Source organism: Onychomys torridus, chromosome 5 (genome assembly GCF_903995425.1).
Source record: "Onychomys torridus chromosome 5, mOncTor1.1, whole genome shotgun sequence".
In the NCBI taxonomy this organism is placed as follows: domain Eukaryota; kingdom Metazoa; phylum Chordata; class Mammalia; order Rodentia; family Cricetidae; genus Onychomys; species Onychomys torridus.
The window spans coordinates 38,363,435-38,386,471 of record NC_050447.1 but is presented as its reverse complement, the minus strand read 5'-3'; the positions used below and the strand labels follow the sequence as shown (position 1 = coordinate 38,386,471).

The 23,037-nt window shown below is 45.4% G+C and overlaps 1 protein-coding gene across 1 annotated transcript in view; it reads right to left on the bottom strand.

The window, feature by feature from the left end:
- The window catches only part of Hydin (HYDIN axonemal central pair apparatus protein), a 350,853-nt gene that overhangs the window by 88,721 nt on the left and 239,095 nt on the right, over nt 1–23,037 (bottom strand). Inside the window, 12 exon segments of the mRNA XM_036188859.1 lie at nt 2,868–3,041; nt 5,148–5,321; nt 6,194–6,367; nt 8,669–8,837; nt 11,193–11,432; nt 13,499–13,648; nt 13,940–14,131; nt 14,356–14,483; nt 14,671–14,807; nt 15,242–15,375; nt 17,663–17,790; nt 19,716–19,893. Coding sequence (XP_036044752.1) covers nt 2,868–3,041; nt 5,148–5,321; nt 6,194–6,367; nt 8,669–8,837; nt 11,193–11,432; nt 13,499–13,648; nt 13,940–14,131; nt 14,356–14,483; nt 14,671–14,807; nt 15,242–15,375; nt 17,663–17,790; nt 19,716–19,893 — 1,978 coding nt within the window.

The window sequence follows — 23,037 nt, the reverse complement described above, 5'->3', positions numbered from 1 at the left end:
TTGAAGCTCAGCTGAGGTAGAAGAGCACAGTGTACGCTGGACCACTGAGGATGCAGAGTGAGCAGGAGAATTCACAACGATACTGTCAGTTTTTGTGCTTGGCTTACAAATGGAACTGCCCGTTGCCCATGTAACAGCTTAAATAAAATATACCGTTTTCGTTGGTTTTTTTACTTCTATGTGGCTATTGGAAATTTTTTCATTATAGACATTATTGTGACAGTGGTTTTACTGGCTGGTTTTGTGTGTCAGCTTGACACAAGCTAGAGTCATCAGAGGAAGGAGCCTCAGCTGAGGAAGGCCTACTGAGATCCAGCAGTACGTACGGCATTTCCTCATTTAGTGATCAATGGGGGAGGGCAGAGGCAGGCTTGGACCTGGCAACCTCCTTCCAGCCTACTGACGGTAACAGGGCCTAACCCTTCCACTGAGGCTCCCAAGGATATCAGAAACCTCTGGACCTCGAGAAACCACCGTAGGGCTCATTTCCTTATAGCTTTCGGTGGGATCCAGCTCTGCTCATTTATTGGTTCAGTGCCCCTTTGTTTTTGAAGATCCATCTCAGTCACGTGTCAGCTCTAGGCCTGACATTGCTCCCAGTGCTGTGAAAACAGCAGTGAGGGAAAGCAACACGGCCGCTGCCCCAGAAGCTTCTGGACTGAGAGCAGAGAGGATGGACAACAGAACAAAGTAAGTGAGATGAGAAGTGTGTTCGTTAGAGCAAAGGGCTCCAAAGCAAGGAGGCAGAAGATGTGAAAGCCTCGCTCACGTGTTTTCCTTCTTCCCCCAAAGCTGCAAGGCTCTCTCCTTCTCTCTCCAGTGCCTTCCCTGCTGAGCCCCTGCCTTTGGGACCCCACCCCCAGCTACGCGTGCCTTGGCTTTTCTTACAGGGCTTCCTCCTAACATACAAGTCTTCCCTGAGGAGCTTCCTTCTCCTTCTGGGCCTCTCGGGGCCAGTTCCACCTTGTCCAGTGTCTGCAGCTCTCACTTGATTGGCAGATTCCCCCAGCACCGTCTCTAGCTTGATGGTACTCTGTTCAGGAGCTCAAATTCATCATTTTCGTCAGGATGCTAACATAATCACATGGATCATTTGTTTGTTAGAAACGAGCATTTAAAAGAGTTAGAATTATGGCCGGGCAGTGGTTGCACATGCCTTTAATCCCAGCACTCGAGAGGCAGAGACAGGTGGATATCTGTGAGTTCAAGGCCAGCCTGGGCTACAGAGTGAGTTCCAGGACAGGCTCTGAAGCTACAGAGAAACCCTGTCTCGAAACACCAAAAAAAACCCAAAAAAACAAACAAACAAACAAACAAAAAAACACAAAAAAACCACACAAAAAAACCAAAAAAACAAAAAAAAAAAACAAAAAACAAAGTTAGAATTATGTATTGCCCGGGATTTTCCCTGCAGAACTATTTCTCTTATCTACTCAGTAAAGAACCTTGCTGTCTCCCATGAGCATTCCAAGTGGAGGGACTGAGAATTGATCAAGTAGCAGGCGTGGTGCTATCAGGAAGTGTGGCATGCTGTTAGGACTGTTCACAGAGAGAAGAGCCAGCTCTAAGCAGGCCCTCTGCTTTGAATTCAATATCTTCTTTTCCTTGCGCAGCTGCTTTCCTGACCTGCAGTCCTCAAATGACCGATGGAGGCAAGGTTCTTGGCTTGTAGTGGGAAGACCACACCAGGCCTCTCTATGGTGAGAGCCAAAAGTTCAATCCATCTCCTTATGCTGCCTCCTCCCCATGCCCCCAGGATTCCTTCCATGGTAGATGATGCCACTTTCCTAATTTCTGTGGCCAGAAGTCTCTGTGATCATCCCTGAACATCCCCCTGCTCCTTCAGTTCCACACCATGCAGGTAGACACAGCCAGCTGGACCAAGGCCATTTCCCTCTGCTTTTCTATTGCTCCCTTTACATTATGAGAGCTACTTTCCTCCTGTGGTTTTTGGACATCTGGAAGACAGGCCAGTCACCCCCAAATTCTTCTTTTTTTTCAATAGAATTCAAATTCCTAATCAAAGCTAATTACAATTGACCCAACTAGCCTTCCTACCTCTGAGTGACTATCAGTTTCCCTGCTTTCTTGTCCTTGTCTCTGTTTTGCCTGTTAGTAGTCACCCGATCCCTAAACCCATTTCCATGAATTCTTTCCCAGTCACCTTTTGTTGGAAATGTCTAGTCTCAAACTTGCTCTCTCACAGGAACTGAAACTTCTATGGTTGTGATATTTTCTCGTGCTTAATGAGCTCATCTTTGGCTCCCCTCCAAGTGTCAGTCCAACCACAATGTGGGTTGTGTCTCTTATGGTCCTGTTTTCTACTGTGTCAAGCATACTCCTGCATGGGCATGGACTACTACTTCTATATGGTAGGTGAAGAGAATTCTTTGGGATAAACTGGCAACACATCACATGTCAGCCTTTGACCAGGCTGTAGGAGAGGCAGCTCAATGTCATGCATAGAGGGGTGATCTTACCAGTAGGGTACCACCACTTGACCAGAAGAGGCCAAGAGGAGCCTGAGGTGATAGAGCAATTGGTAAAGTGCTTGCCATGTAAGCCTGAGGACCCAAGTTCAATCCCCAGAACCCACATAAAAAGTCTGGTGTGGTAGCCCAGTGCTGGAGAGAAGACATGGATATGGGTATTTGGGCCTCACTGACCAGCTAGCCCAGCGTAATCAGTGAACTCCAGACCAATGTAAGACCTTGTCAACAAACCAGGTGGGCAGCTTCAGAGGACAGGCAAGATTGTCCTCTGACTTTCACATGTACATGCTATTACATGCATGTGTACACACACACACACACACACACACACACACACACACACACACACACACACCCATGGAGAATGGGCCTTACCTGACTCCTCTGCTTCCCTCATAGACTGCTCTATGGCTGCTCTGATGCACAGCTCCCGGGCCCGAATCCCTGAGATGTTGTTACTGTCTGACATGGCTTCCAGGACAATGGAATCGATGTTCAAGCAGGCTGCATTGTAGTACCGGGCCATGCTGATGGCGTTGGCTGTCTTTCCTGTAAAAATGGCCAGGGCATTGACTCTCACGAGTCTCATTTGCTCAGTGTCCTAGACAGAAGTCTGCAGAACAGAGGACCCTCTGGAGTGATTTCTGAGTGCTTCGTTCGCCTCCAAGTCTCTTAAGTGGCCAGAGGTAGCTCAGCAGAGATGAGAAAGCACTGCTGTGAGTCAGAACTGTGGATCTGTTCCTAACTGTGCCACTGAGGCACAGGGGCATGACACCCGACAGCCTCACCAGGCTTTCCTCCTCAGGTAGAAAAACAGCTTCTACTGTCTCTAAAGTACTCTGTCACCCCCACTGTTATCTCTAACAGGAAGACATGTTGGGTTAAAGAGTAACCTGTGCTGACTTGGCTTTTCCCTTTTCAATCTACTTTCATTAAAAAGTAGAAAATTCAGAAATAACAGGTAAGAGCAAAGAAAAAGGATCTAGAATCCACTCATATAGAGATACTAGAGTTGGCCTGTAGCTGCAAAGTTTGCATGTGTAGCCATGTTACTGATATTTTCATAAAGCATAAATGGGGAAGGGGGCTGGAGAGATGGCTCAGTGGTTAAGGGCACTGGCTGCTCTAGCAAAAGAACAGTTCGGTTCCCAGCACCCACATGGTGGCTCACAACCATCTGTAACTCCAGTTCCAGGGGATTGGATGCCCTCTCTGGCCTCTGTGAGCACTAGATACCCATGTGACGCACATATACACAAGCAGGCAAGATATTCATTCATACATGTAAAATAAACAAAAGCACGATTAATATAAAAATAACAAAACAAAATGGGGTCTGAGGATGTGACTCAGTCGGCAGAGTGCTCGCCTAGTCTGCGTGAAGCCCCGGGTCTGATCCCCAGTACCACATAAACTGGGCACGGTGGCACAGAACTGTAATCCCAGCTCTTGGAAGGCAGAGGCAGAAGGATCAGGAGTTCAAAGTCATCCCCAGCTATATAGGGAGTATGAGGCCAGACACAACACTGGAGTCCAAGAATGAAAGGAAGAAAGGGTGGAGGGAGGAAAGGAGGCAGAGGAGGAGGGAATGGGTTACACAGGATGCTGAATTATAACCCTAAAGATGTAGATGTTCCCATCCCTGGAGCCTGCAAGCATGTCCCCTTATAGGCAAAGTGTGATTATTTTGCAGGTGGGATCTGTTTACAGATTATCGGAGTGGCCTCTATCTCATTACAGGAGTCCCTAGAAGAAACAAAGCGGGAAGGCTGGAGTCAGAGGCAGTGTTATGACCGCAAGCCCCCAGAAGAGACTGCATTGCCAGCTTTGAGGGTGGAGGCTCTTGCCTGGAGCCAGAGAGATGGACAATATTTCTAGAAGCTAGAAAAGACAAGAAAGTGGATTGCCCACTAGTGCCTCCCAAAGGTAATACAGGCCTGCTGACCCACTTAAGACTTGGGGCCTCCAGGACTATTAAGAGGGGAAATCTGCGCCTCTTTAAGCTGCTAAATTTGTGGCTGTTACAGAGGCAATATCAAACAGATATAAATTATAAATCGTAAGTTTGACACTTTCTCCTCATGACAAATGGCAGATCATAAATATCTTTTCTAAAAATATGTCTCTGGGTGTAGTGTCTACATATATGGACACCCATGCTGGCATGTTTGGATGCCAGAGTGTGATGCCAGGATATCTGTCTTTGGTGGCTTCTCCCTCTTAATTTTTAAGCCGGGGTGTTTTGCTGAACATGAAGCTCACCATTTTGTCTAGACTGTCTGAAGTGAGCCCCAGGCACCTGCCTGCCTTTGCCTCCCAGCACTGGGGCTACAGGCACAAACCACTGCTCTCAGCTTTTATGTGGACTCTGGGGGGTCCAGACCCATGTCTCATGCTCGTCCTGTAAGCACCCTGATTATGGAAGTGTTTCCCCAGCCCTATCTTTGTCTTTGCTGTAAACACTTGTGTGATGCTGGTTTTCCAGTTGTGGTACGCAGTCTGTGTTTTGGAGACAGGGCACGTGACCATTCGGTATGCTGTTCCTCAGATGAAACTCTTATGATTGTCCCTGACCACAGCTGATGTGGCCACAGTTCCTTATAGAAGAGACAGGGCATCTCTGATCACAGTCTCTCCCTCAGGACTGTCACGTACCTGACAAGGGTGTCCCATGGATGATAATGGCGATGCCCTTCCGGTTCTTGGCCAGGCGGCCTTCTGCAGAAATGTCAATGCCTAGGTGGCGTGCAATTGCCTTGCTTACTGGGTTGCTTTCCACCTCTCCAACCTCCTCTGCAGAGTGGCTGTCTGTGCTCTGGATCTTGTCAGCTGTAAATCCAAACTACGTGTGAGTGTGTGCACAAGTGTGCATCCCAGAATTTCCATACGAATGAAGTTTTCTTTTAGAATACTCTTGTTTCTAAAATGCCCAATCCTGCAGCAGTCCCCACCTGTGGTACATGAGAAGGCCTCATTTGGCTAATAATGTGTCTCCACACTTTAAAATGAAAAAGAAAGATATTCATTGACTTACAATCTACTTGGAGGAAATCCTCTTGTTGAAAAATCAAAAAGGATGGCTGTGTGGGGAGGAGTCTGGAGTTGGCTCTAGGGGAATCCAAGACACTTCAGAAGACAGGGGTGGAGCCAGGATTGTGGAATGGGGAAAAGGTGCCACAGAGGGTCAGGGACCACTCGGGTGAGTTGAGCCAAACATGAGGCACGGCACTGGAAATCTGCCTGTATCTCAGACTTGTCACTGTGTTCCCTGGCTTTAACTCAGATCTCTGAGAAAATGAAGGGCAGAAAATGGGTCCAAGATGCTGGGAGGTGAAGTGAAGGGTTTCTTAATGTTTGATTGGAGGGACATTTGGAAGAATGCTTTCCACTTCCTCAGAGTGTGTCTTCAAACATCCCCATTTGGCTATAGTGCTAGTATTCGGGGACTGGGTCTTCCTGAGTCTAGTTAAAATGCAGGTGACTTCAGCAAGAAGAAAAGATCACATGCTAAGCTGCCCTGCAGGCTTCTGGGCTCATAGTATAATGTGAGTAGATGGTTCACCAGAGGGTATACGTGGTGGGTGGGAAGCCACTGCAGGAGGCCCAGAGTACCCTTTTTACAGAGGTAGCTATCCAGACATTGAATATCCCTTTCATTTCTGCCCAGACAGAACTGCCCCCCTGCCACAATGCTCAGTTACTTTGGAAGGTTAGTTTTTCCAGGCTTTCTTCATCCTCGTCCTCATCTGGGAAGCTCTTGGATTCACCCACAATATGTCGTTCTTCCATGTTGGATGTGGCAGAGATCCCTCGGCTAAGTGATGTCCTCTTTGTGCTGGCGGAGGTTCCCTGGTCTGATGGCATCTCATCCTCATCTGCAGGGGAAGCAGAGGATGAAAGCACACATTGGATGGGGAGCAAGGGAGATGGGGAAAGAGTGGCTATGCTGACCAGTACCCTGTACTACCAATCCCAAGGACCAAGAACAACAATCAGCTGGCTCTGGCCTTTCCTCTGTGCGCAGTGTTTCTATATTTAAATGTGTTTAGATACCGAAAGGATACATTTGCCCAGGAAACTTGGAGAATTCCTAAGAGTCCCAAATAATAGTTTAAATTGTAAAAAAAAAAAAAAAAAAAAAAAAAAAAGTAATAAAGCCTGAGCTAGACACATGGTGACGGGGACTGAAGCTGGTTTTGTAGTTGCCAGAGCAGGAGAAGCACGGTCCACAGATTTTAAATTTTCAGGCTTTCAGGACTATGTGGAGACTGTCCTGTGCATAGCAGCCTGGAGCCTGCTTCTACCCTTTGCTTTAGTGTTTCCTGTGTCATGTTAAGTGTGACTGACAGCTGTCAGACCAGCACCCACATTACTGTCCCCTCCTCCACAGCATCTGAGTGGGTACAGCAGTCTGTGACAACACTAGGTGAACCTCTCTAACCTAGCAAAGTGAGCTCTTTTAGTGAGATGTAACTAGAGGCAGCTGCCCTCCCTGGGTCACAGCCAGAGAGTCAGAGTCCACAGCACGAGAGCAGCATGAGCCAGGGGTGGGTGAGGTACTGAGGATGAGCATCCAGCCTGGGTTCCCCCTGAACCCATCAGCCCTGGATCCAGACCATCTTCCACTGGGTCAAAGGGGGGGGGGACCCAACTTCTAACTTTGGTGTGTATGGACTTCAAGAGCAACGAGGCTTTTGTCTGCCTCCACCAGGTCCTTTTGTACACAGCAGGCTCTGTCTCCTGAGGACACTGGACATCCCTCCGACTTGAAGTATCTCTCTGACCATCTTTCCGACTGTGAGCTCTCCAAAGGGAGGAGCCTTATGCCAAATATTTATTTGTTTCCAGCCCTTCAGCTCAGCACTTGCAACATCGTGGGTAATTTCATGCATTTCTGTCTCCCTACATTCATACACTAAAGCCTTAACCCCTCAACGTCTCAGATGGTGACTTCATTTGAAAATAAGCCCTGTAAGTAGGTAATTAAGGTTCCCAGGTCATCATATAGGTGTGTCCTGATTTAATGTGACTGGTGTCAGCACTGAAGAGACCCACAGTGGGGAGGCACAGGAGGAAGAGAACCATCCACAGGAAGATGGGTTTCAGAAGGTATCAACCCCAATGATACCTTGATCTAGCATCTAGAACTGTGAAAGCCAATTGACCTGTGACTTTTGTAAAAACAAGGAGTTAGTGGTGCTGAACACTGGCCAGAATACTGAGTAGAGAGGCAGCCTTTCCTGCCAGTCAAGTGAACATTTGCTGACCGACTTCTCTTTCCTTGAGAGACCATGAGGCGGGAGGAGAGGATTCCATCAGGACCATTAGTTCATCTTGCTACACATGGGTTCTGGGGACCTGGTTCTCATGCTCACTGGCAAGCCCTTTATCCACTGAGCTGTCTCCTCAGTCCCTTGTCTAGTGGAAGATGCAGGCAGGAAGAGCAGAACTACACACGTGAAGGCTGTTAACACAGAAGAGAGCAGGACTAGGTTGAGATATTTCAGCATGAGGGACAGAGAAGCAGAAAAGAGATGGCACAGTGCTACCAGCCATAGAGTTCTACAAATCAGCAAGGGGGCCATTATGCTCAAGTTCACAGGAGAGGCAAGGGATAAGATAATGCAGGGCTGCTGGACCAGAGAGGACAAGATGGTGAGATGACAGAGAAGCTCATGATGGATCTTGACGACCACAGAAGGGCTGTCCTTTTTCAAATGTATGTTCCTCTGCCCCTGGCCACTTACATATGTTTGGGCATCAATTTCCACCTTGTGGGAGACATTATCTAAGCATGCTCACAGGGAGCAGTGGTGGACAGTGATGCTGTCAGGTACATGCAGGAGGATTTGGACTGGAACCTGGTTCTTCTTACACAGCTGTGTACTTGGACTCTGTTGGCTACATTTTCTGTGCAAATCCCTTGGCTCAGCCTCTAGCACACATTCTTCTATCTATAATCACTGTTTTTAAGACTCTAGTGAGAGCAGACTGTGCCCAGCCCTGCATCCTTAACACAAAGACCACAGGACCTATTTGATAACAGTCTTAAACAGGATACAGCAGGCATCTGGTACCTGGCAGGTATGCAGGAGCAGGCTGGTGCCATGGCAGGGGTAATTCAAAGGGAAAGGAACAACAGCCAGAGCTCAGGGTACTTCATGCTGGGTTCTCACCGTTCTCCTGTGGAAGATTCTCCAGATATTTCGCCTTCATCTGCTCTTCTTTTGATTTCTTCACTTCCCTGAAGTAATCGTAGATCTCCTGGGGAAGCTTTTCCCCTGGGTTCCGGGGGGGCAGCAGCAGGGTGTTGTAGGAATCATAGCCCTTCAGCTGTCGCAAGATCTGCTCAAGGGGAGGATGAGAACTACTGTTGGCCCCATTGGAGGTCTCCTCTTGCTCACTGGCCTCATCAAAGCCCTGCTTCTAGCAGAGGCTGAGATCTATAGAGATTTTATAGGTTTCACAAGTGGGACCCTATGGAGAGGTCTAAAAGAAGAGCCCCACTCTGAATTTACAGGGATTCAAAGTCTTTGTTTTGCTCTGTACACACCCAAGCATACTACATGTGGGAGACACCTTCTTTCTTTGAAAATAGCACACATATATTTTTTCCTAATAACAAACATACAGTATTCCATTATCCAATCTGAGTGAGTCATTCTTAAAAAGCACAGTCACACAGTACCTAACGAGAGGATATGTTGCAAAACGTGAGAAATGTGTTATAAGGTGAATTTGTCATTGTTCTAAAACCAAGATGGTTATGGTGTCACTGTTAACTGAAATATACAGTGCAGGACTGTACAGAGCTGAACAATATTATACTTGGTCAGGTTGTTTCCTCTTAAATACAGAGAAAATTGGTAAAATGACACTGTGTGTGTGTGTGTGTGTGTGTGTGTGTGTGTGTTAGGGCAAAAAGTAAAAGTATTTAAATATCAGATAAATAACATAACTTTTAGTATGTAACATTTAGGCACCATTATACTATGTTTTTATGTACCTAAACTTTAAATGTAACTACAAATTTTTCCCCACTTAAATCTGGCACCCCTAGAATGTATGTAAAAGGCAATGGAATCGTCGTGAAAAGCATGTATATCTACAAGATGGCTGGTGACATGACTGTTTGTCACGTAAGCCTTTTCCACGATCTCCACTTTCGGTTGTTTGGATGTCAATCATCCGTAAGTTAAGGAAAAGGGAGATTCAGAGAGAAGGGAAAGGGAGGGAAAGACAGACAGACACAGAGAGAGACAGACAGACGGAGACAGAAAGAAAGAGAGAGAGTGAGCACTGGATTTCCCGCTAGGCCCCGGAGGCTGGAAGAATGTCATGGTATTCAGGAGCCATTGGTCCAGAACTCTAGAGCAGTAAAACATTCTCAAGAATGAGGGAGGAAATGGAGACGTTCTCAGATGAAGAAAAATGAAAATTTTACCAGCAAACCTAGCCTAAAAGAGGGCTAACATAGGGATGGGTCTGTAAATTACAGTGACAATATATATGAGCATATCATAATGGAACTCACTGTTCTGTGTACTAGCTAAAAACTAATAATAAAAAGAATAACTAATAATGGATCTTTAGATGGAAAGGAAACAGTAGAAGGAAACGATGAAGAATGGGATGAGTAAGAGAACAAATGCTTCTCATTCTGTGCAGCTTCTAACAGAACTATGTTATCTTCCATAAGGAGATATTCAGGACAACTATGTTAAAATGAGGAGGGTCATGAGAAGTTACACAGACATAACATAATGTGTGTAGCAATGTCTAAGGAAGCTATATAAAGAGATATACTGAAAAATGTCCAGGTAAATTGAGATGGAATGCTAAACAACATTGGAAAGACCAATAAGAAGGCTGCGTAAGTATACAGAGGACAGAAACCAACAACAACAAAACGGTGGATGCAAGCCCTAAGGTCCAACAATTACATTAAATGTAAATGGTATACAGATGTAAACTAAGGGCAGAGATTGGCAGAGTACACACATTTTAAAATTATTTACTTGTGTGTATGCTTTTGTGTGTACGCCTTTGTGTGTACGTGTGTGCGTGCACACACACGCATGTGTGCAGGTTATAGGTTGATGTTCACTATCTTCCCAATCACTCTCCACCTTACTTACTTTTTGACTCAGAGTCTTTCACTGAATCTGAAACTTACTGATTCAGTTAGTCTGGTTGATCCTAAGGAACCCTCCGGGAATCCCACCTGTCTTTGCCTTCCCAGTGCTAGGATTACAGGTGTGCATTACTCTGCCTGGTTTTCTCACAGGGATGCTGGGGACTGAAATCACTCAGGACCTCATGCTTCAAGAAACAAACGTTACTAAGTCACCTCCCCATCCATAGTTTTTTGAAGTGTCCCAATTAAAAGAAGTCTAAAAGACAGTCATTTCAAATACAATGGCAAGTTGTTACATGTGGTTCTTTACTGTGAAAACATTAACTATGAACATGCATGGGCTTTTTAATTTGTTTAAGAATGCACATTGGGATCATAAGAAAGCGGTAAGTTCTCATGGGGAGAGAAGCAGGTGGAGAAAGTCTACAGAGAAGGGGTTGGAAATTAACAAGGGAAGAGGAGGGGACAGACCAGAGAGAAGCTACACAGACACAAGGACATATACCAGGGGTGGGGTGGGGGTGCCATGTCAGGAAGGGTGTTTGGTTTTGGTCTCTGCTCACCTTCTCTTCTAAGAGATACTGCTGGTCAAATTCTAGGGAGTAAAACTCAATGGGGAAGTTGCAGGGGTTCCTCACAGTCACCTCAGCCTCATCCCCTGAAGCATAAGGCAGGAGGGGCCCCAGCTCCAGAACGGAAGGGCTGAATTCCAGGCGTGGCTCCAGGCCTCGGCCCTGTGCCAGGAGCACGAGCCTCTGACTGCTCTGGCCAATATGGAACAGCAGCGGTTGGCTGTACAACTTCTAGAAAACATGGAAACAAAGTCACCTTCTTTTTTTTTTTCTTTTGCCTCTACAACACACAATGTAAAACTGAGAACTACCAAAGGAACAAAACTTCATGTTTCCTATACAGCTGTAAAATCAGCATAGTGGGCGCTTATGTGCTGTGTATGTAGCATGCTAGGCACTGTAGGAGGGGCTTGACCACTTACGGCAGGCCTACATGTCGTCTTCATGTCTGTGAGTTTCCTGTACGGGTACTACTTTCTGGTACTCTGGGCCTGAGGCTGTCGATGCCCATGGGCAGCAGAGAGTACAGTAGAAAAGCCAGGGAAATGACACCTTCTGGGATCACTGACTCCCCCAACAACTCTCAGGAACATTGCAAGCATCCCACCTCCCCTGCTCCATCGTAATATTTCCCTTGTTTGGAAATGATAAGAATCCAGAACCAGGCCAAGGATAGCTCAATTTCTAGTACCACAAAGAAAAATAAAATAAAATAAAGCCCAAATCTTGTAAAGCCTTGTCAGTCTTAAGACACTCTGAAGAACGGCAGGCATGTTACTAATTTTCTTGTAAAGCATGGGGAAGTTGGACATGCTAGTGCACACACTTGTAATCCAGCTGAGGCAGAAGGGCAGAGCAAGGCTTAGGCCAGCCTCGTCTACTTAGCAAGTTCCAGACCAGCCAGAGATACACAGTGGAGCCCAACAAAAAGCACAAAGAGGTGGAAGCAAAAGTGGGGTGGGGGGGAGGGAGAGGAAGATGGAGCGACGGAAGGAGAGAAGGATGGGGCGGGAAGAAGGGGGACAGAAAGAGAAGCTTCAGCATCTGCAGCATTATTGGCAGACTTTGATAGGTAGGAACACAGGCTTCATTTTAGAATGAAATATAAAGTTATTTAATTTTCTGCTTTCCCGCTGCAGATTCTGAAGCATTTCTTCAAAGCCATTACCAGGAAAATGGGCATTTGCCATATATTGTATAAAAATCACATAGATTTTTTTCTTATGAAAGAATATATGAGGCATGAGAGTGCATGCCTGTAACCCCAGTACTTGTGAGGCCAAGGATTGAGAGTTCAAGGCCATCTTGTTGCTACTTAGTGAGCTCCAGACCATTCTGAGCTACATAAAACCCTGTCTTTGAAAAAAAAAATCAAAAGGAAAACATCACTCAGATGTCTTTAGCTTTGAATAAAAGTTGTCACGGTGAGACTTCTTGAGATCCTCTCCAGTTCTAGGATCTTATTATTCTTGCCATGCTCTCCATTAGGAGTGACTTTGAACTCATGGCATTTATAGAAGAGACATTTATCAGGCTCAGGGAGGCTTTCTGCCAGGAAGTAATGACTACCGTGGTGACTGATGGTAGAAGTTAATAGTTCCTGGGTCATTGATAATACACAGGGGAGTATGCTGTGTGCTCTATTCAGTGTTATTAATCTCCTAAATGGCCCTAAGATCCCTGGTTGTGGCTCAGTACTAGCTTATCAGCAACCCCAGTGTCCAGCTGCTTTTAACTTCTGGTCTGTAAGAAGGTAAACATAGGGCACATAGGCTCTGGAACTTGATGCCCCTAAATGGAGTCTCAACAACGTCTGCTGTAATGAAACACATTAATATTTTGGCAGTTGCGATGTTTGGAAACTAAGCAGGATAAAGAAAGGCAAAACAGTATGTCAGTTCAAATGAGATTTTTCTATTGAGAAAGTTTTAATATGAAACTTATGAAATTTCAACCCCCACTTTTTTGAGCTTATTGGATTTCAGAATTGCAATAAGGGATATTTGATATGGGAATATTATTGCTTCTTATGTTACCTATGAACAAGATGAGGCTTAGTCAGACAAATGATTTGTTCAAAGATACACAGCCTGTAAATACACAGGCAGAAGGCCACTAATGCCATGCCTCTGTGAAAGTTGATACATTACTCATGGCTGCTGAGTCCAAGTAGGTGAACTTGAAGAACATGCCATATGCAGAATGGGAGGTATGAGTCTCAGGCAAGCCTGGGCTTTGACCTCAAAGAAACCCAGAAGGAAGATCTCTACATAGGCTCATATTTTTTTCAAGCTCACCTCTTCTTTGGGCATGAATTTCACTTGCACATTGGCCCTCTCACCAGGATCCAAGACTCCAGAAGTGGGTTGGATCTCGAAGATACGAGACTTTGGAATCATCTCCGCTCGTAGTTTCCGTCTTAAATACTTTGGTATGTGCTTATCCATCTGGGTTATAAACATTGGACAATTAAATTACTTACATGGCAAATAGATCTAGTCTACTCACCACTCACAACAGCTACGTGTCCTGAGTGCTTTGCAGGCAGGGAATGTGCACCAGAGGCAGAGGGGCAGTAAGACATCATACCCATTATGACATCTTCAAGTACCAGGCTTAGGGACTGGGAAATGGTTAACCTGAGAGTCCTTCAACAGGAAGTTAAAATGATGGGAGCAAAGGCCTAGAACCCCAACTCTGGCTAAAGTAGAGAAGGACAGAAGGGAAACACGACTCACCTTGTTAGTAGGCTGTGGGATGTGGACAAACCATTCACAGGGAACTTGGAGAGTGTTGGATAGCTGAATGGTTTCCACCATACACTGTCCACATTGAATTGTAGAAAATTCTACTTTGTGGCAAGACAGGGTCATACTTGGAATGGTCACAGTGGCTTGGAGGCACAGGTGAATAGTTGGCCCTCCATACACCTGGAATGGACAGAAAATTGTGGTTACCATGTGGCGTTAAGAACAGCAGCAGCATCAGCAGCAGCAGCAACAACAACAACAACCACACAATGTCTCAGGCTGGAGATACAGCTCAGTGATAGACATCTTAGGGTGCTCAGAGCACCTATACTGCATCATCTTGGGGTTCTCAACAGGCTTGGCTGGGACATGGAGGGCCATGTAGGCCCAGTGGGGCACCATACCTTGATGGGAAGAATGACTTCTTTATTCCCCACAGAAAGATTAGCTCCTTGTGGGTCGCATCTCACTTCAAATGTTTCTGTCTCACAGTAGGGCAGATTCTTTACACGGTCTAGCTCAGTGCTGAAGCCTAGACCGAGACAAAGGAAAGTTGTTTTCATGAGCAAGAAAACAGCATAAAGAAGCTGCTCTACGTAGCAGGCTCTCTGGGATAGGCTGACCAAAGTATGGCTGAGTCACCCAGCAACTCCTTCATCCGGATGAACAGCAGAAATGCTGCTCTAGAAGGCTGGGGCGTGCAGGGGGGCTCCTGGTACCTGTGTCATGAAGGACATGCTTCTCTGCATGGAAGGACACTGGAAAGTGACTGGTGTTGGTGATCTTGATGATGTGGGTTCGGACATCACCAAGCACAATGTAGCCAAAGTCCAGGATGTACTCTGGTAGCTGGACTCTGAAACAGTTAAGGGGCCGTCCTTACTAGTCACTTTCAAGCCTGGAAGGTCACTTTTGCCAACAAGGAGAGAGTGTGAGCTCTCTCCTGTCCACAACTTTGTTTTCCAGAGTGGAGAACAGCTAAGGGTCATTAGAAGAGAGACTAGACACTCCATGCATCCTTCAGAAGTCCACATGTGTATGGCCATTATCCAGCAACACATTCGGTGTGGGTCCCCATGAAATGGGGGCCTGTGTATTGGACGTGGTATCCTGCCTTTAAGATCCAGAATTGCTGGGTTGGCTTCATGCTAGGGAGGGACGGCAGCCAACACGAGGTGCATGGCTTTCAGTCCTAGGTGACGAATTAGTTTCTCAGGAGACACACACACAGACCTGTTTGCCTCACTACACTCTGCAGCAAAAGCAACAGAGACACGAAAGGGCCCTCACTTGGCTATTTTGCGGCGACTCCGAAGGCTAAAGTAGGTGTCATCCGTGGTACTGGAGGAGATTGCCTTCTGGTGTTCCAGGGCATAGTCTTGGACGATAAGCCTCTCTACTTCCATCTGGAGATGAGCACTTATCTAGAGCAAGAAAGAGGAGGAGCAATTCAGAAGACTGGGCTAGAATATGTATTCTCTTTATTCAGTGTCGGTAAGAATTTTTTCCACAAAGGGAAAACTACTGACTGATCCTTTCCATGTTTTAAATGTATAGTAAGTAAAGATTAGTTTCACAATGAATAAATTCTCAGGCATTCATAAATGAGGAAGGGTCTTTTTAAAAAACGTTTTAAAGATTTGTTTATTTTATGTGTACGAGTGTTTTGCCTACATATATTTATGTGTATCACATATGTGCCTGGTGTCCATGTAGTTCAGAAGAAAGCATCTGATGCCCTGGAACTGGAGTCAGGGATGGTTGTGAGCCACTATGTGGTGTTGGGAACTGAACTTGGATCCTCTGGAAGAGCAGCAAGTGCACTTACCTGCTGAGCCATCTCTCTAGCTCCAAACAATAGAGTTTAAAAAATTGGCCAGACAGGGGCGGCCCCCGCCTTTAATCCCAGCTCTCGGGAGGCAGAGCCAGGCAGATCTCTGAGTTCAAGGCCAGCCTGGTCTACAGAGCAAGATCCAGGACAAGTACCAAAACAACACAGAGAAACCCTGTCTCAAAAAAACAAAACAAAACAAAAAGACTGGGTGGTGGTGGCTCAACAGGTCAAGAGGCATTTACTGTGAGGACCTGAGTTCAAGCTCTAGGTGGAAAGAAGAGCGAACTCCTGAAAGCTGTCCTCTGACTGTCTCAGTTCCTCCATGACACACACACAGTCCCCTGACAAATGAATATATAATACATACTTTTAAAAATAAAAATGTTTTGACAAAAAATTCTTAAGCACCACAGAACTACTGGGTGTTTTCTCTGCATGACTCTTGCTTCAGAGGCCATTTTTATACTACATTGCAAGGATACAAAGGTAGGACGCTCTGCCCCCCGGCTCTTCATTAAGTTTTACTTATATGAAGATGTGTGTCTGTGGTTATGTGCACTCGAACCCAGAGGTCCCAGAGGTCCACAGTAGCCAGAGGCACTGGCTCCCCTGGAGTTAGTGTTATAGATGGAGGTTTCATATTTGGAGGCCAGTGTTTAATGCAGACTCACAACAGTTCTAAATGCTGAGAGTGAGTGGTTGTGAGCGCTCAGCTGTAGATGGGACATCAATGTCGCATCCCCTCCCAAAGGCTCAGGAGACATCTTGGAAGAGGCGGGTTGAAAAAATGTAAGATCCAGAGGATAAGGAGGAGTGCTGTGAAGGGCTGCCTTCTGGACAGAGCATGGCTGTGATACACACAAACTCACAAGTTCTGTGGTTACTGCACAAGACTTCCATATCAAGTCAGTTAAAAATCCCAGCATGGAGTCGGGAGGGGTTCTCAATGCCCTGCCCCCTGCTGAGCAGCTAATGGTGATGGCTGCTGATGGAGGGAGACTTTTCTTGGGGAGGGGTGGATATTGGTAGGATGCTCATGCCCTGTTAGATGACCTCATACATATAAGCACATGGGCAGCTCTAATTGGACTTGGTTGGTTAAAAAAGGGGCATGAAGTTGAGAGGGAGGTGAGAGATAGGCTGGGGTATTTCAACTGATGGGAGATATATGGTGGGCTGGAAGGAGTGAGTGGGGAGATGCATATGTGACTAAGATAAATTGTAAATGTGTATGAAATTTTCGAAAACTAAAAAGAACGCAATTTTATGCTCAATAATGGACCATCTGGACTCATTTCTCCACATCCTTTTCCTACTCACACTTGTTTTTCCTTCTGAGTTTTCTCTCCCAATACACCCTCTTTTACAAAGATGCATCCAAGTGAGACATCATCCCTACCTCATTGAATATCCAGTCAACCCTGGATCATTCCAGGTCTGGAATATTCCTGTCCCCACTCAACTCTCTCTTCCTTGGCTGTCATCACCATTTACACCACAACTGCTTCTCACCTAGAATCATCCCAGAAGCTTTAAAAAGCCCCTATCCCCTCATATCTGCTCTTACCCCATTAAGCCCAGTCCTCCCACAGCCCACAAGACAGCAACGGGGATCTTTCTGAGATGCAAACTCAATTATGCCATAGCACTTCTGGTTCAAACGTTTCAGGGGCTCGCTCTTGCCCTCTTTCCTTGAGGAAAGTCCGGATAGCTGCTCCTCTCTTCCGGCTCACCTTGCCTTCTTCTCATGCCTCTCTTTTGCCTTGGCTGTATCTCTTTCCACTCTGTCTCTGGGATGTCCCGTGTCATCGCCCCACCCTGCTTTGCACATGCTCTCTTCCTCACACACATTCAGTGCAAGGTGGAGCTGCTCTCACCTCTGAGGTCTCCTCCTCAGGGATTTCATCAGTTATCATCTCATAGTGATTGAGAGAATCATATTTATTGTACTCTTTCTCCATGTTTTTCTTTGCTTGCTCCAAGAAGTATTCGTACTTTTCATTGCCTGTGGAGGGAAGGAATCAGTGGGGTCAGAGGTGTGCTCTGCCTCAAACATGGCTTCTCAGCTCATAGGGAGCTGAGAAGGAAAGGGAATGGTTTGACACTTCACCTACCATATTTTCTCTACTTTGGAGGGACAGGTAATTTGTGAGTGAGCTGAATTTGTATCTGATCTCACTGAGTTTAGTGACACGGCACATATCACTGAGGACGTGGCACATAAGCTATGAGCTGGTCCTCAAGAGTATGAGACACTCACAGGCTCCCTTGGAACTCTGCTCAGTCCCCACACTAAACCTTCTACACCCTACAATCCCTTTCAATGCTGGACATGCTGAGACAGCTGCCACTCTTTCAGTGGCTTTTCACACACTAAGTCCTCCCAATTAACACGAAGGATATGTTGGGGTCAAGCTACTTTAAATCTAAGTGTGTCACAACGCCCTTAATGAAGGAGGGGGACAATTAGCAGAGGGATTTCAGACACTTGGATTCACCAAAAGTCACTACAAACTCAAATGCTTTGAAGGTAAAAGTAGGTAAAGACATTAAGAAGCCTGCTGTGAAACAAGGGGAAATGCTGAAACTGTAGTCAACACTTAAGCCCAATGATGTTCAGATCTGAGTAACTGAAAACTTTTCCTGATAACCCCACCCTCTGTGTTACGATGCTAACAGGGAGCTCGATTGTCAACCATGAGGCAAAGATCTCCTTCCCGACCTTTGCATCTGGCTCTCTGTACCTGCAGGGTCTGGATCTACAAATTCAAATATTTATGGACCAAAACTGTTCGGACAAACAGCGCATCTGTATTGAAGTTGTATAGACTTTTTCTTATTATTATCTCCTAGCACTTGAGTACAATCACTGTTTCTACATCACTTCTGTTGTATTAGGCATTATAGGAGTCTGTAGGTAGGTTCAAGTATACAGGAGGGTGTGTTTAGGATCCATGCAAATACCATGCCATTTTATGTAGGACTTGTACATGTGCAGATTTCAGCAGCCAAGAAGGCCCTGGAGCTAGTCCTGGCTGGATTCTGAGGACTTGGAGTATATGTGCAGCTGGCTATCCTCTGGCCGAAGCCCTACTATGCAGTGTAGTGTGGTCTTAGCTTTATTAACATTTGTGTTATATGAAATATAACACAATATAATATGAAAACATGTTTTCAGGGAGCTGGTAATTACAATTTAATGGATGATCTAGAACTAGTGAGTTTTTGACTTTAGAGGAGGAGGCCTGGGAAGAGGGTGTTAGTCAGAAACACTGTAGGGAGAGTGGATCCAAGGAATGCAAAGAAGGAAGCCATGAAGAACAAGCAGTTCCTACTGGCCTTCGGTCCTGCCCTGGGTTAGGAAGAGCAAGCTATAAGAGCATCTCAGTCAAGTATTGGGACCTACCAAGGCAGAATTACCAGCCTAGCACAGGATGATGGCTCAGGGCACAACATGAGGCCAGAAAAGTCATGGAGGCAAATATGTAACTTCAGCCTCTAAGCATGGCCCCTGAGTAAGGGTCTGAAGGGCATGGCTGCTTCTGTGAAGGTTCTACTCTGAGAGTTCTACACCTGATAGTACCCAGACTCCAGCTCCACCATGAAGAGACTGAGTGTGTTATTGGGACAGGAAACTGGGGGAGACGTTCTGGCTGGAAGGAATACACACTGGTCCAAATGCCACTTCTCCCGTCTATAGGGAGTTTAATGATGGCAAAACTGACCAGGAGTCTTAGTTAGCAATGGTCATAGCTTGAGTCAAATTTAACTCTTGTCTCACCCCCCTAGAGACTGAGGCACAGCACAGAAGAGTACCAGAGAGGAAGCAAAGTGAGTAGCCACCAACCTTCAAAGATGCAAAGCAAAGCTAAAGAAAACACTGGTAGTTTTTGTCCCCTGGGGATAAGCTACTGCCATGGGTGACGGTACCTCGGAGGTTCCTGGGCAGATCAAGGCTGATCCGGGGAAAGATGCCCTCTCCGTACAGAGTGATATTTTCTGGGTCCAGGTGGGCAATCTGTATCTGGAAGCTTCTCTGAAAGACTTCAGGTATTCCAGGCAAGTAGTAAACTTTCAACACTTGCTCCTTGTTTGAGTGGATAAAACCCTACACAGTAGAGAGACCAGAGAGAGCTGGACAGTGTGCAATGGATTTATGCTTCTTATGGGTGGCTAGACACACCTCCCCTCAGATCTATCCCCATGTGCTGTAGGTAAATGACAAGAAAATATAGGGACGCAGGTATCAGAGGCACAGGCACTGCCCCAAAGAGGAATCCAAGAAACAAACAGAAACATTTTTTAATGGGTTCTTTCATAACGTCGAGTTTTTGAGTGTGTATGTTTTTTACACTAGTCCTCTGTGAGATGAATCACTAGCAGTGATGTGTTCCCAGGCTGTTCAATCACTTTGCATTTTTTTTTTCTGCATATAAGCTTTTAAGTGTCATGGAAACACAGTTGTCCATCGATGGTCATATTTCCTGTGCTACTGGAGCCTTATTCAGGAAGTTTTCGCCTGTACATTGAAATAAGCCTTTTTCCTTTAGCAATTTTTGCAGTACCGGGCTGGTCTCAAACTCACAGAGATCCACCTGCCTCTGCCTCCCAGTGCTGGGATTAAAAGTGTGCACTACCATACCCTGCCAGACTAGCAAGTTCTATGTTGAGGTCTTTGATCCATCAGATGTTGAATTTTGTGAAGGCTGAGAGATTAGGATCTAGTTTCATTTTTCTACCCATTGACATCCAGCTCTCCCAGCACCATTTGCTGAAGATGACATCTTTTCTCTGATATAGTTTTTGGCATCTTTGTAAAAAAAAAAAAAAATCATGTGAACTGTCTTTGTGTGGATTGATACCTGGGCCATCAATTCTGTTCTGTTTATTTTTGTGTCTGTTCTGGTTTTTTTCTTATGTTGCTTTTATCCCTTTGACTCTGCAGTATAATTTGAAAGCAAGTGCAGTTCCCGATTCAAATGGTTGCAGTACTCACCTTTGTAAGTCATGAGGGGAATGCAAACTGGGAGGACACCAAATGTTTCTTTTTAAATCACAAAGCAGGTAAAATTTATCAAGTTTTGGTGATGGTTATATGCCTCTGGTAGGACTTGGAGAGCAATAAGCACACAGGGAAAGACTGTAGAAGCCAGGCATAGTGGTGTGTGAACTCAGAGGAGGCAGGAGGGTCTTATGTTTGAGGCCATCCTGGGCTATCTAGAGAGACCTTGTCTGAAAAAGGCTAAACCCAATACAAAGAAACAGAACAAAACATTTCACATCATCACATAAAGCAGATCACACACTGGCACAGGCAACGGTACAAGGGATAGCTTGAGTCCTGGGCAGAGGATGCTGCTTGACAAAGTTCAGTGGAACTTCACCAAGAGATTCGGTTATTGGTGTGCAGCTTCTGCTTCCGCTTTTAGGAGCAATTTTTTTTTTCCACAATGGGGAGCTTTCTGTTTATGCAGCCCCCTGGGGAAATGTATTCATGTTCCTAAGAGAAAACAGGGGTTTTGGCCTGAAAGGAGAGTCACAGAAGGAAGAATCGTCCTTGTGCCCCAAGGATTGTGGTAGATTCTAAGAAATGTCTTCCTCAGCTCTGGATACAAGATGTCACAGTATACCCATTGTCCTATCCTGGAGCAAACATGGAGGAAATAAGAAGAATGTGGGATGATGGGAAAAGAACGAGATATGAGTACCTTCCTTTCTGGGAGTGCACATAAAGAGCAGGTCCCTACTACAAAACTGAGAAACAGAAAAATGCTATAATCAGCCAGTTAAATGCTTAGTATATTTTGTAAAGCTTGCATTTCAGAAAACATCAAGTGATTCTACATGTAACTTGCTTAAGATAAAAATAATTTCAGACTGTCTAACCTATTGTTACCCCAAGAGCAGCCAGCCTAGACACAGGCTGTAAAGACAGAAGGTCCTGTGCTTTGCAGACCCTTAGAAATTGGTTACTTCCTGATTTGATTGACGTTGTCCAAAGATGATGTTTCAGATGAGACTGTCTGTTTTGTACTTTATCTTTTCACCCTGGATATTTAATGGGGACATGAAAAGAAGATCCTGGGCTCTGATGCTTGCCAAATGACTTATGTAGTCAATATGCTATACAAATAAAGAGTCTCTCTGATTAAGAGAAAGAACTGCTGACCCCTCAGATGTGCATTTATCCCCTTCTTCCCCCACTGACTCCACACCTCCTCTTTGGGATCTGAACCCCACTGAAGCTGGACTTCGACAATATACATAACCTATGACCTAGCAATTTCATTTTGGGCAGAAGCCCTTAGGGAAACAACGACCTTTGGGTCAGAAGGTATGTAAGGGATTGTTTCTAGTGAGAAGCTACTGGCTGACTCACCTTATACATTCAAGTGTGGTTTCAGTGGAAGATAGGCAATTTCAATATGGCTAGAAAAGGAACATTATTCAGTAGTGAAAATTAATGAACTATAGCTATGGTACAACAATATGGATGAATCTTAAAAATCATAATGCTGGGCGAAGAAAACAAGTTGCCATGGATTATATCTAATTGTGCCATTAAATCATTTTATTTTATATGTATAAATGGTTCTGTGGACCACATGTGTGCCTGGTGCCTGTGGAGACCAGAAGAGAGCATTAGATTTCTTGGAACTAGAGTTAAGATGGTTGTGAGCTGCCATGTGGGTACTGGCACTTGAAGCCGGGTCCTCTGGAAGAGCAGCCAATGCTCTTAACCACTGTGCTATCTATCTAGCCCCAACTGTGCCATTTTTTAAATAAAGCAAAACATTTTTGGAACCTCAACTGGGAAAGTAATACTGGCCAAATTCTAGTTTCCGAAGTGTCTATGATTCATTATGACTGGTCTCTTCATAATTTTTGACACCCCCCACCCCGTGTGTGCGTGTGTGTGTGTGTGTGTGTGTGTGTGTGTGTGTGTGTGTGAACAAGAAGGCAACCTTGGGTGTCAGGGCACAATGTTGGTTTTTGAGGCAGAGTCTCTCATTGGCATGGAATCCATCAAGAAGGCTAAGTTGGCTGCCAGGGAGCCCCAGGGATCTGCCTGTCTCCGTTTCCCCAGGGCAAGGATTACAAGTGTGCACCACCATGCCTGCCCTTTCTTTTTAAACCTCCCTAGTCCGCTTTTTAAAATCTTAGGATTCAAATATATTCTTTGAAGAAAAACTATTGAATGAGGATAAGAAAAATAAGCTACAGCATAAATAATAATAAAACAACGGCAACA